Genomic DNA, 12,946 nt, shown 5'->3' on the forward strand with positions numbered 1-12,946 from the left:
AGAAGTTTATAACGCCTGGGCGTGAAAATAAAAAAAACATTTTTTTCCGCAAAATTATATTTTTGCCCCCAATTTTTTATTTTCCTAAGGGTAACAGGAGAAATTGGACCCCAAAAGTTGTTTTGTAATTTGTCCTGAGTAGGCTGATACCCTACATGTGGGGGTAAAACACTGTTTGGGCACATGGCAGAGCTTGGAAGGGAAGGAGCACCATTTGACTTTTTCAACGCAGAATTGGCTGGAATTGAGATCAGACGCCATGTTGCCTTTGGAGAGCACCTGATGTGCCCAAACAGTGGAAACCCCCAATTATAACTCCAACCCTAACCTCAACACACCCCTAACCCTAATCTGAGCCCTAGCCCTAACCCTATCCCTAACCCTAACCCTAACCCTAGCCCTAACCCTAGCCCTAACCCTAGCCCTAACCCTAGCCCTAACCCTAACCCTAGCCTTAACCCTAGCCCTAACACTAGCCCTAACCCTAACCCTAGCCCTAACCCTACCCTAACCCTAACCCTAGCGGGAAAATGGAAATAAATACATTTTCTTTTAGTTTTATTATTTTTCCCTAACTAAAGGGGTGATAACGGGGGGTTTGATTTACGATTTATGGCGGTTTTTATGTTTGGCGGAGGTCGCACGCTAAAAGACGCTTTTTATTGTAAAAATAGTTTTTGCATCACCACATATTGTGAGCTATAATTTTTCCATATTTTGACCCACCGAGTCATGTGAGGTCTTATTTTTTGCGGGACGAGTTGTCGTTTTTATTGGTACCATTTTCGGGCACGTGACATTTTTTGATCGCTTTTTATTCCGATTTTTGGGATGCAGAATGAACAAAAACCAGCTTTTCATGAATTTCTTTTGGGGGGTGCGTTTACACCGTTCCGCGTGCGGTAAAATTGATAAAGCGTTTTTATTCTTCGGGTCAGTACGGTTACAGCGATACCTCATTTAGGTAGTTTTTTTTATGTTTTGTCGGTTTTTTGCAATGAAAACAATTTTATATAAAAAATAATTATTTTTGTATCGCTTTATTCTGCGAGCTATAACTTTTTTATTTTTTTGCGGATGATGCTGTATGGTGGCTCGTTTTTTGCGGGACAAGATGACGTTTTCAGTGGTACCATGGATATTTATATGCGTCTTTTTGATCGCGCGTTATTGCACTTTTTGTTCGGTGGTATGATAATAAATCATTATTTTTTGCTTCGTTTTTTATTTTTATTTTTTAAGGGGTTCGCTAAAGGGGTTAACTAATGGGACAGTTTTATAGGGCAGGTCGTTACGGACGCGGCGATACCAAATATGTGTACTTTTATTGTTTTGTTTTTTTTTTATTTTCAAAAAATGGATTTATTGGGGAATATTTTTTTTTTTTTTAACTAATTTATTTAGCGATTTTTTTAAAATTATTTTTAACACTTTTTTTTTTTTTTTTTTTACTTTATTACCTTGTCCCAGGTGGGACATCACTGTCCTGTGACAGATCGCTGATCTGTCACATCACAGATCACTGTGACAGATCAGCGATCTGTCACAGGCACTGCTGCAGACTTCCTCATGCCTGCGCTTTGCAGGCACTGAGGAAGCCAGCTTCCTCAGGCCCCCGAAGGCCCCCGTCGCCATCTTGGATTCGGGGGCCTGGAGGAAGGGAGTCCCCCGCAGCAGCGCTGCACATTGCGCTGCCGTGGGGGGCTCAGGGAAGCACGGAGGGAGCCCCCTCCCTGCCGATGCTTCCCTTTAACCCCCGGTACACCGCGATCGCGTTTGATCGCGGTGTGCAAGGGGTTAACGTGTCGGGGGCGGTCCGTGACCGCCCCTGACACATTGTGCCGGGTGTCAGCTATGATAATTAGCTGACACTCGGCCGCGATCAGCGGCGCTCACCACGTGGGCGCCGCTGATCGCGATGACGTAATATTCCGTCCATGGTAATTAGGTCCATGGTCACATGGACAGAATATTACGTCAATTGTAGGTAAGGGGTTAAATATATTTTTTGTTAGAAACGTAGAAGCGTTAAAAAAACTATTTTATTAGGGATCACTTCACATCTGAAGTGACTTTTGGAGGCCTATATGTCAGAACCTATACTCACCTGCAGTAACGGTATTGCTCCAGTATGGTTGACACTGGCACTCCCACTGCTCGCATGACATTATGTCATGAGATCCCTACAGCCAATCAGCAGCCACTTCACTATCCCCTACAGCTGCTCTCTCACTTACCCTGGATGTGATTTTCCCATAGGAGGGGAGCGTGAAATGGCCACTGATTGGCTGATAATGAAACAAGATCACAGGATCCCCGGAGAGCCAGTGCTGACAACGCTGGAACGGCACTGGCAACAGGGGTGAGTATAGGTTTTATTATTTTATAAAGGGGGATCTTAGTGGTTGAAAACGGGTTTTCTGACTAGTGGCCAATCCCTGTAATAATGTAGTTGCCACTGTCAATAATGACAGTGGCCTCTAGAAAGTTAACAAGAGTGAGGGGGCTGTCATTTTCATCCCACGAGGTGTTAGCTTAAAGGCTCTGACAAAGCAACATGGCTCCCAAAAAACAATCTAGCAAAAGCCATGCTCCCAAAGACAAATGGCCACCTCCCCTGAGAGTCATGCAATTTGCCCACACAGCAGTTAGCACCCATGTTTGACATTGCTGAAGCAGTAAAACCCATTCAACCGTTTGTCACCAGAAGCACTAGCTGGTCACAAATTATTATGTACTCAATTGGCGTATTTGTAACTTTGACTCCACATCTTCATTTGAAACGTCAAATGATGCTTCTACCCTTCCGAGCTGTGCCGTGTGCCCAGAGAGTTTTTTCCTACCCCACGTTGGCTTTACCTTATTCTGTAGGAATTGCATAATTAATTGTGGAGTCCATTTTCTCCTACTACCCCTTGTATAAATAATGGGGTTAAATGTCTGCACTGATGTCCATTGCATGAAGATCAGAAACATATACACATAGAAATTAATAATCCCAAAGTGACCCCTTAGTTTACAGAAATGTCAATGGGATGTCCTGTATTCTGTGTGAAATCAAAAAAGAATGCAGTAAAGTATATATGATAACAAAATCCACCCAAATGAATAAGTTACGAAAACACAGAGTTCTTAGCTTGCAGCCAGTGCAAATTGCTAACAGATTTTCATGAGCTCAACATTACCATTCTTTTATTACTGTGAATCCTGAACAGCATTGTTCTATTTGTCTAGGTTGTTGGATTAGTTTGCTCTTTGCACTGAATCCAAAGATATTGGGTGGATCCATTGAATTTAAAGGTTATAAAACTTGTCACACTGTGTAATAAAATGAACTACGTATGCAGAATGGATCTATGAAAGTACTCTGCTGACAGATTAGGTATTCTGTACTTCTGTCCGATGTTAAAGGTACATTGATAACTTCTGCCTTATTCTTGTTAGTGTTCATGAATTTATGTTAACAAGAGCCTTTTCCCCCTTTTAGTTATGCTAAATAGGGAACCTGCCGTGTTTAAATTGGTATTAAATCTTCAGGCAAGATGTTATAGAAATGCTTCTCACAAATGTGTGGTTTGTTTGGTTGTTTTCTTGCTGAAGGGAGCAAGTTTACCTTTCAAATGGTGTATCATGTGTGTGTGGGGCGAAGAGATCAGTGAAAAAGTAGTGCATGTTTACAAATGTGTTGGTAGTGTGCTTTGGGGTACTGTGGTGCCACCTGCAGGACATTTTTCCTTACTGCAGGTTTATGAAAATTAATGTTTAAACTTTATTTTGTGATCAAATCGTGGATGTGTGGTTTGTTTGGCTATTTTCTTGCTGAAGGGGGCAAGTTTACCTTTCAAATGGTGTATCATTTGTGTGTGTGGGTGCAGTATGAACGGGGATACAAAAGAATCACCGAAAAACAGTGTTTAAAAATAATAGAATAGATTCTAATTTTGTGAGAAGCAGTGCGCAGGCGCCAGACCTCTCCCAACGCCTGCGCTCTGCAGTATTCTGCTCTGCCCTCAACAGGGCAGAGCAGTGCGCCTGCACCGGAGCCACTACAGGAAGGGAAGAAGAGGACAGCATCGTATGAAGATGGGAGGCGTTGGACCGGACCGCGACTCCCATCGGACCAGACCGCCCCCTCCGGTGAGTATAATCTAACGTATTTTTCTTATCTTTCAGGTTACATCGGGGGCTTATCTACAGCATTAGAGAATGCTGTAGATAAGCCCCTGATGTCAATGCCGGCAGCTGATAGGCCAAAAAAAGGGTGACAGATTCCCATTAAAAAGCAACAATCTTTTTAATTTTTAATTCAAAAATCAATAATAAACATGAAATTAATCTAAATGTGAGATATGTCTTACACGAGAAATTTGTTTCTTTCTCCTCCTGGACTGATCTTTTGCTCTCACTCTCATTCAGTGAAGACAGATTTTTGCATTACTGAGACATAAGAGTTGTTGTTCATAAAGTTCTATGGAGATGGAAGGGGTTGGAGGAGGTGCTAGGGGTAGACACATATATTATACTACTACAGTTACAGCTTTCAATAGAACTTTATGAGCACCAATTGCCACCTTCTCTCTCAGTAATGAGATCTGTATTGACTGGAAACAAATTTTACACATGAATTGAGAATTTTGAGAATGAAAGATCAGTTCAGGAGGAGAAATACACGGATTTCTGTGATAAGATATATTATAAAGTTGTTTTTTTATTTTCACATGTACTACTGATTTATGGAAAAAAAAAATAAAACGTTGTTTAGTTCCTCTTTAAGCTTTTTCAACATATGACATTGAAGAATGCAAGGAATACAAATCATGACACCTGCAGCGTGACAAGGTCAAAGTCAGTATATCTTTTGGGATGTTAAGGGTACCGAACACAAACATGCACTCGGTGAGTGTTTGCATTCACATAGGAGGAAGGAAGTTATTCTTAGGATAAAGTCCAAGATTTAACTGTGATAACTTATGGAAAAACATTCCCTGACAATGAGACATTTCTGTCTATAGAGGGGAAGAGTGTTTTTATTTCCCTTGACCTGTTAGTTTGGAGAAAATTGGTCTTGTAGAAACTTGGCATTTGTTGCAGACATTTTTCAGGCATTGAATGAATATTTATTGAACAGATGAAAGATCTTGAAAAAAACATGTGCATATGCATGATGTATGATGAGAGGAGAATAAGCCACTACAGGACACTAGAGATGAATGAATTGTTTCACGCAACTTAGGTCCACAGTCTAGGACAGTGCTCTCTGGTCATGGACAGGAGCTGAAGAATTTCCTAACCCTCATCAATCCTTGGTCCTGGGCTCATCTTATGATTTGCTGGTTTGGCATGTTGTCACCTTGAGTACCACAGATGATGTCACATAGGGTCGGTGAGTCAAAGGAATCAGGAAGGTAAGGAAATTCGAACTGCTCCTGTCCTTGGATAGAGAGCCAATGCTGAATGGTAGACTGGGGTTGTGCAAAGCGATCAACTTATCTCTACCAGACACCTCATCCACAGAGACTAAAGTATCAGTTATATGAATTCAAACTGCTGATCCCCCACATCATCTGTCTTGGAAAAGTTAGGATGCCCACCATACACATTAGATAGTCAGGCAATCATGCTGATACTCATTAGTCAGCTATTTGTCCTGATATTGTTTCTTCCAACGCTATGCACATGAAGACATTTTAGGCATATTATTCTATCAGTTAACAGTGTGACAATGTGTTTTCAAATACACTTACCTTGTTAATAGATGTATATGTTTCATTTTTAAGCCTGTCTTTGGCATCTGAAAGAATAATAATATTACTTTATAAACATTTTGTGATAATGCGCAATACAAAGGAATACATGACATCTTTAACAACAATAGTCACACCCTGGTAAAACAGTGTACATACATTGAGTCAGCACATCGCAATTAATGAATGCATGAACTGCGCCACTGCCCTCAATGTTAAAAACATAAGATATTTAGTTAGTGTTTTTTGATCAAAGAGCGCAAAAGTCATCCAACCACGTCAAGTTTACCTAAATATGATTCTCCAAGATGTTTGGAATAACTTCACTGCCAAGCTCCTTCAAAAACTATATGCAAGTGTACCTAAAAGAAATGATGTTTTGAAGGCAGTAGGTGGCCATATCAAATGTTGATTTGTTTTGTACTTCTCATTTGTTCACTCATTTAGTTTATTTTTATCAGAAAATAAAATGCAATTAAAATATTTTTTAAAGCATTATTACTTTGCAACACTTTTCCACATATGCCTAAAACATTTGCACAGTACTGTATAATGTATATACTGCTCAACTATGAAGTTGCAACACAAAAAAGAAAAAGTAATGAACTTATGAAATTCACAGGATCGACAGACATATTAATGTTGTAGGAAGATAGACCGAGCCGGTGATGCCTCTCCTGTGCCGGTCCTGGAACCAAAGGGACTGTCATCATTACAATAAATTTGATATCAATATAGCCATACTGAGCTGCAGAATAAAGGTAACATCATTTATACCCTGCAATGGACCCCATGAAAATAACAATATACCGTATATTATTATGAAAAACCTCAAACAGCTATTTTGACTCACATATTAACCCTCAGTGTAGATAATTTGGGTGTTTTGGAGTTGTACCATTTCCTTCAATTTTAATTTTTTTTAATTTTTTACTTGAGTAATGTTTTTTTGAGCTCACCTTTTGAAGTTGGAATCCAAAGGATACATCTTGGTTGCACTTCTGAGGTGTGTACGGTTACATTACACTGAGGGCTGCTCATTATATTACACAGAAAAGATCGCAGGTGTTCTTTCTTTTCATTATCAAGTTTTTCCTGCAAGAAAGGATGCAGAATCAATATTATCTTAAAGGGGGTGCCCGGGACTTTTGGTATTGATGACGTATCCTAAGGATACACCATCATTGTAAATCTGTGGGGATGTGACAGACGGCAAACTGGACAATCAGCTGGTCCCACTGGCGGCTGAAAGTACTCAGTTGTGTAGCTGCACAGGATACTATAAAGCGGCCTTGGCTGGGTACTGCACATTCGCTCCCTATTCGAATCATTAGGCAGATGTGCAGTATCTTCCCGCGGCCTTTATACAGCTGACGGAGCTGTGCAGCTTTCCAACTGAACACTTTTGGCTCTAAATATACTATAAAACTCAGCCAGGGACCAAGTCTCATAGTTGACTAGTCAAAAAAACCTTTCAATGGTCATCTTTTAAAGTATGTTTGCCTCATAGACGTCGCAGTGTTTCAGAGCCAAACATGGTAGAAATCACACAGCCTCTGTCTATAGCAGCTGTCAGGTTCACTTTAATTGGCCCTACATGAAATTTGCCCTTATATTTGTTTGCCTAAGATTGAAAATTAGATTGTGAGCTACATGGAGTTAAATAAATGATAAATAATGTAATTAAACTAAAACACATACATTCAAATAAACAGAATAATCTAATACCAACATAAAAAGTAACAATCCCTGCCAAAATGAAGAATAATAAAGAGATGAGAACAGGTTTAGCTGTGAGAATGAGCAGGTCGGCCAGCCCCCTTCATACACAGCTCCAATAATGCCTTGACACAAGACACACTGTATTGTATCAAGGACAATGTGGAAGTGGAACTCCTGGGAACGGCACATGTAAGGATATTTATTTTGAGGCGGACAAATCCCTTTAAAGAATCATGAATATATTTTTTACTGTGTAGACAGGCAGAGATATTTTGTTGGAAAAGAGAAAAAAAAAACTAGACATCACTGGTGATTACAAGATCTCCATTATGGAAAACTGGTTAACAAACCCAAATTTTCAAGATTTGACAGTGGTTAACGGGTTATCCACTACTTTTATATTGATGATCTTGTCCTTAGGATAGGTCATCAATCAGATTGGTGGGGTGCAACACCTTGTGCCCCACTGATCAGCTGTTCCCGGTGCCAGCGATGGAGGCGTGATGTGATCAATTGTGGATGGAACAGCACAGCACTGTCAACTGTATAGTGGCCACAGAGGGGTTGATTCACTCCGCAGCTGATAACATCCATCCATTGCCAAGACACAGCTAATCGGTGGGGGTATAAGGTGTTGACCCTACTCCAATCTGATATTGATAGGTCAGCATTATAAAATTAGCGAACAACCCTTTTAAGTATTTTTCTGTTATACCTGCATTGACTTAGCTTGTTTCCTGCCTTTGTTCTATTATGAGAATAAGATTTTATTTTCATAAATTCTCTTACAAATTTGTTAAAGATTACTTGAACTCCCTTTTTTGTTTTTGAAACCATTATACAAAACCGACACTATTCTGGATCAGTGCATAACACTGCTCAGAAACAGGAATGTCATTATGTTTTTAACAAGGGTCTAGGCTTTCTTCCATGTCCTTGTGTCATTTATAGAACAATTATAGGAAGGAGGCAAAAATCTGCCCCAAGGGAATATTTACTTGTGAAACTTTGCAAGAAGTAATGGCAGAGGAACTTGTGTTTACAATATGTCTGGCAGGAAAATGTTTGATGGTTGTTATTTCTCAGTCACATATACAGTGGGGAAAATAAGTATTTGATACTCTGCCGATTTTGCAAGTTTTCCCACCTACAAAAAACGGAGAGGTGTGTAATTTTTAATATAGGTACACTTCATCTGTGAAAGACAGAATCTAACAATACAAACCAGAAAATCACATTGTATGATTGCTAAGTAATTAAATGTATGAAATAAGTATTTGATCACCTACCAACAAGCAAGAATCCTGGCTCTCACAGACCTGTTAGTTTTTCTTTAAGAAGCCTTCTTACTCTGCACTCATTACCTGTATTAAGTGCACCTGCTTGGACTTGTTACCTGTATAAAAGACACCTGTCCACACACTCAATCACATTCCAACCTCTCTACTATGGCCTAGACCAAAATTGTAGACCTGCACAAGGTTGGGATAGCCTACAGGACAATAGACAAACAGCTTGGTGAGAAGGCAACAACAGCTGACACAATTATTAGAAAATGGAAGAAATACAAGATGACTGTCAATCTTCATCGGTCTGGGGCAACATACAAGGTTTTGCCTCATGGGGTAAGGATGATTCTGAGAAAGATCAAGAATCAGCTTAGGACTACATGGGAGGACCTGGTCAAAGACCTGAAGAGAGCTGGGACCACAGTCTCAAACTTTACTGTTAGTAATACACTATGCTGTCATGGATTAAAATCCTGCAGGGCACGCAAGGTCCACCTGCTCATGCCAGAACATGTCCAGGCCAATTTAAAGTTTGAAGAACCTAATACCACTGAGTATGGTGGAAGATGAAACCGGCAGGGTACCAATTGGAAATGATATATACAGCAACACGTGGAAATAAATAAAAACACCTTTATTAAAATATAAATGGGTGTACACTTAGAATAAATAAAAAGGCTTCCCAAATAAATGCATGGTGTTAAAATATGATAAATCTCAACATGGGGCTGAATGAATACCCATGTAAAACAGGCTCAATGCTATGCAGGTAAAAAAATAAATAATAACTGTACACTTCTTGAGGCCCCCAAAAAGTTGTGCATACGAGGTGCAATAACACAAAACTGTGCAATGAAAAAAATATATAATAAAAAAATAATGATAAAATAAATAAATGAAAATAATGATGAATAACCAAAAAATATATATATATGCGGTGTACAAATGAAACAATAACCACTACTGTGCATTCAATGTGCAATAAAACCGAAATTGTGCTAAAAGAAATAATAAAAAAATAAATAGATGATATGCAGTGCACAATGACACTGTTATGGTGCCACACAATGTGGAAAAGGAAAAAATGGGAGCAAAGGGTGAAAAAAGGAAATACCTGATGAGCCAGTAATTAGTGCCTGGGAGTGCCTGAGAACGCGCGTGTACACCCATTTATATTTTAATAAAGGTGTTTTTATTTATTTCCACGTGTTGCTGTATATATCATTTCCAATTGGTACCCTGCCGGTTTCATCTTCCACCATACTCAGTGGTATTAGGTTCTTCTACCGGATGGTCTGCCATCCACATCTTTAGAGGGGTTGTGTATTTTTATTATTATTATTTATAATTATCAAGTATCAGAATATTACCCTCACTGTTCCAATTTAAAGTTTTCCAATGACCATTTGAATGATCCAGAGGAGACATGGAAGGAGATCATGTGGTCAGATGAGACCAAAATAGAACGCTTTGGTAACAACTCCACTCGCCGTGTTTGGAGGAAGAAGAAGGATGAGTATAATCCTATGAACACTGTCACAACCATGAAGCTTGGTTTTGGAAACATCATACTTTGGGGGTGCTTTTCTGCCAAGGGGACAGGACGCCTGCACCGTTTTGAAGGGAGGATGGATGAGGTCATGTATTGCGAGATTTTGGCCAACAACCTCCTTCCCTCAGTGAGAGCATTGACGATGAGTCATGGCTGGATCCTCCAGCATGACAATGACCTGAAACACACAGCCAGGGCAACTAAGGAGTGACTCCGTAAGAAGCATGACTTAGGAATATATGACTAACCGGCCTTCTTCCCATAACCATATGAACCCCCTTATCCCCACTCAACTATGAATAAAAACATTGGATATAAAGGCCACAGCAGTCCCATTTATTAAATAACATGTAAACATAAGTAACATTAAATATCATCAAACAACATTATTTTTTTTCTGAAGAGGAGGAGGGGAATTAAAGGTTAAACCATTTTTGAAGATTGCAACAAACAGCTCCAACATGTCGACCCCCAGCCGCACTACAACCGGCCCAGGGGGACCCAGCTGAATGTTGCCCATACTTCAACCATTTTGAGAAAACTGCAACAAAACAGTTCCACCATGCCGCCCCCGGCTGCATCACAACCGGCCCTGGGGGACCCAGCTGATTGTTGCCCATACCAAAAATGTCTCGCTGAGACCTCTCTGAGTAGAGACCCATTTTAATGCAAACACCCGCTTAACACTGATGGGAGTCGCCCATCCCTGCATTGGGCTCCCCCGACCTCCATTGGTGTAAGCAACCTCCTTCAAAAACCCCCCTCATTTCCGCCATAGCGAGCAGGCATGACCCCTTATGCCTGTGAGTCCCGCCACACCAAAAGAGCCTTTTCGACTCTCCCCATCAATGCTAATGCCCACATATCTGTACCAATATCATTTAAATGGACCCCATTCAACTGCAAAAATTCCCTGGATGGAACTTCCAGGTCCCGATGGAACCCCCAACCCCCCCGTGCAAAGCAACAAAACGGGAGACCTCCCTATTCACCTTGCTCCGAGCTTTATTTATCCGCTCAACCGATCTGGCATGTTTCCATGTCAGCCGTGCAATGATGTCTGACCACACGAGAACTAAACCCGGATAAGATGCCAAGACCCTCAGGCAGTCAAACTTGATGTTATGGATCCAATCCCTAGACATTCTGGAGCCCAAGTCATTCCCCCATGCATGCAAAACAAGTATATCCGGGGTCCTATCCAGAGTAGCGTGAAAATGAAATTTGGGCAACACCCGGCTCCACAACAGACACCTGACACCGAGACCATGTATCAGGGTAAACCGAATGCCTCACCAGATTCAACGCTGAACGGACACTATCTCCCATAACCACCGGGGCCAATCGGTCTCAAACTGCTCCGCATCCGGTGCCAGTTCCCAAAAATGATCCCACTTGAAGCGAGACAATGCATCAGCTATTGAATTCTGAACACCTGGCACATGCTCAGCACAAAACCAAACATTAAAAACCAAACACCTGAGTACTACAGTAGATGACGCAACAGAGTCAAAACCGGCAAGGAATCAGCCGACAGATTGTTAATACAGTGCATGACACTCAGATTGTGACAAAAGAAACGCACTTTCTTGTTCATCAGCTCAGTGCCCCAGACCTCCAAATCTACTACAATGGGAAACATTTCCAGCAGCGCCATATTCCTTGTTAGACCTGCCACTTTCCATGATTCCGGCCATGCTCCCACACACCATCTCCTGCCGGAATAAGCCCCAAAGCCACACGAACCAGATGCATCCGTGAACAAAACGAGATCCACATTAGACACAACTCTATCCAACCATACCGACCTGCCATTCTAAGATTGAAGAAAGTCCACCCAGACAAGTCCGCCTTGTGCTCCAAATTCAATCTCACAAAATGCAACGGATGTGTAACACTGGCCATCGCCTGAGCTAAACGCCGTGAAAAGACTTGTCCCATGGGTAAAATTCTACATGCAAAATTCAACTTACTCAAAAGTGATTGCAATTGACGCAGGCGCAATTTCTTCGCATGCAAAGCCTCCTGCATACAAAACTTCAAGTCTACCAACTTGTCCTCCGGCAAGCGGCATTCCATCTTAACTGAATCCAATTCTTAAAAATTTCAAAACAGTTGAGGGGCCACCCTCCATTTTTTTGGGGCCAACGGAATGCCAAAATGAGAAGCCACCTGTTCAACAGTTCTAAGCAGCAAAGAATAAACTGCGGACCCAGCCGGCCCAATACACAAAAAATCATTCAAATAGTGCAAGACTGAATCCAAGCCAGACTCCTCCCTCACTACCCAATCAATAAAACAACTAAACTTTCCAAAATAGGAACATGAGATCGAACAACCCATTGGTAAACAATAATCCACATAATACTGACCGTCCCAAAAGCAATCGAGTAAATTAAAACTCTCAGGGTGCACCAGAAGCAAGCGAAAAGCAGACTGAATGTCGGTTTTTGCCATCAGAGATCCTTTTCCCTGCCTCCGCACCCACTCCACAGCCTTGTCAAAAGAAACATAGGATACCGATGCCAAACTCGGATTAATACCATCATTAACAGAACTTCCCTGAGGGGAAGACAAGTGATGGATTAAGCAAAACTTATTAGGCTCCTTCTAGGGCACAACACCAAGTGGAGAAACAC

General features: G+C 41.0%; 1 protein-coding gene across 1 annotated transcript in view; it reads right to left on the reverse strand.

Moving 5' to 3' along the window:
- Window positions 1–12,946, reverse strand: part of CD34 (CD34 molecule) — a 142,821-nt gene that overhangs the window by 12,688 nt on the left and 117,187 nt on the right. The window contains exons 5-6 of the mRNA XM_073587291.1: window positions 6,704–6,839; window positions 5,745–5,791 (exon numbers count right to left, since the gene is read on the reverse strand). Of these exons, the coding sequence (XP_073443392.1) occupies window positions 5,745–5,791; window positions 6,704–6,839 (183 nt within the window). The remainder of the gene's footprint in view (window positions 1–5,744; window positions 5,792–6,703; window positions 6,840–12,946) is intronic.

The sequence above is a fragment of the Dendrobates tinctorius genome, unplaced genomic scaffold (genome assembly GCF_039654945.1).
Source record: "Dendrobates tinctorius isolate UK_male_01 unplaced genomic scaffold, ASM3965494v1 ptg000098l, whole genome shotgun sequence".
Taxonomy (NCBI): Eukaryota; Metazoa; Chordata; class Amphibia; order Anura; family Dendrobatidae; genus Dendrobates; species Dendrobates tinctorius.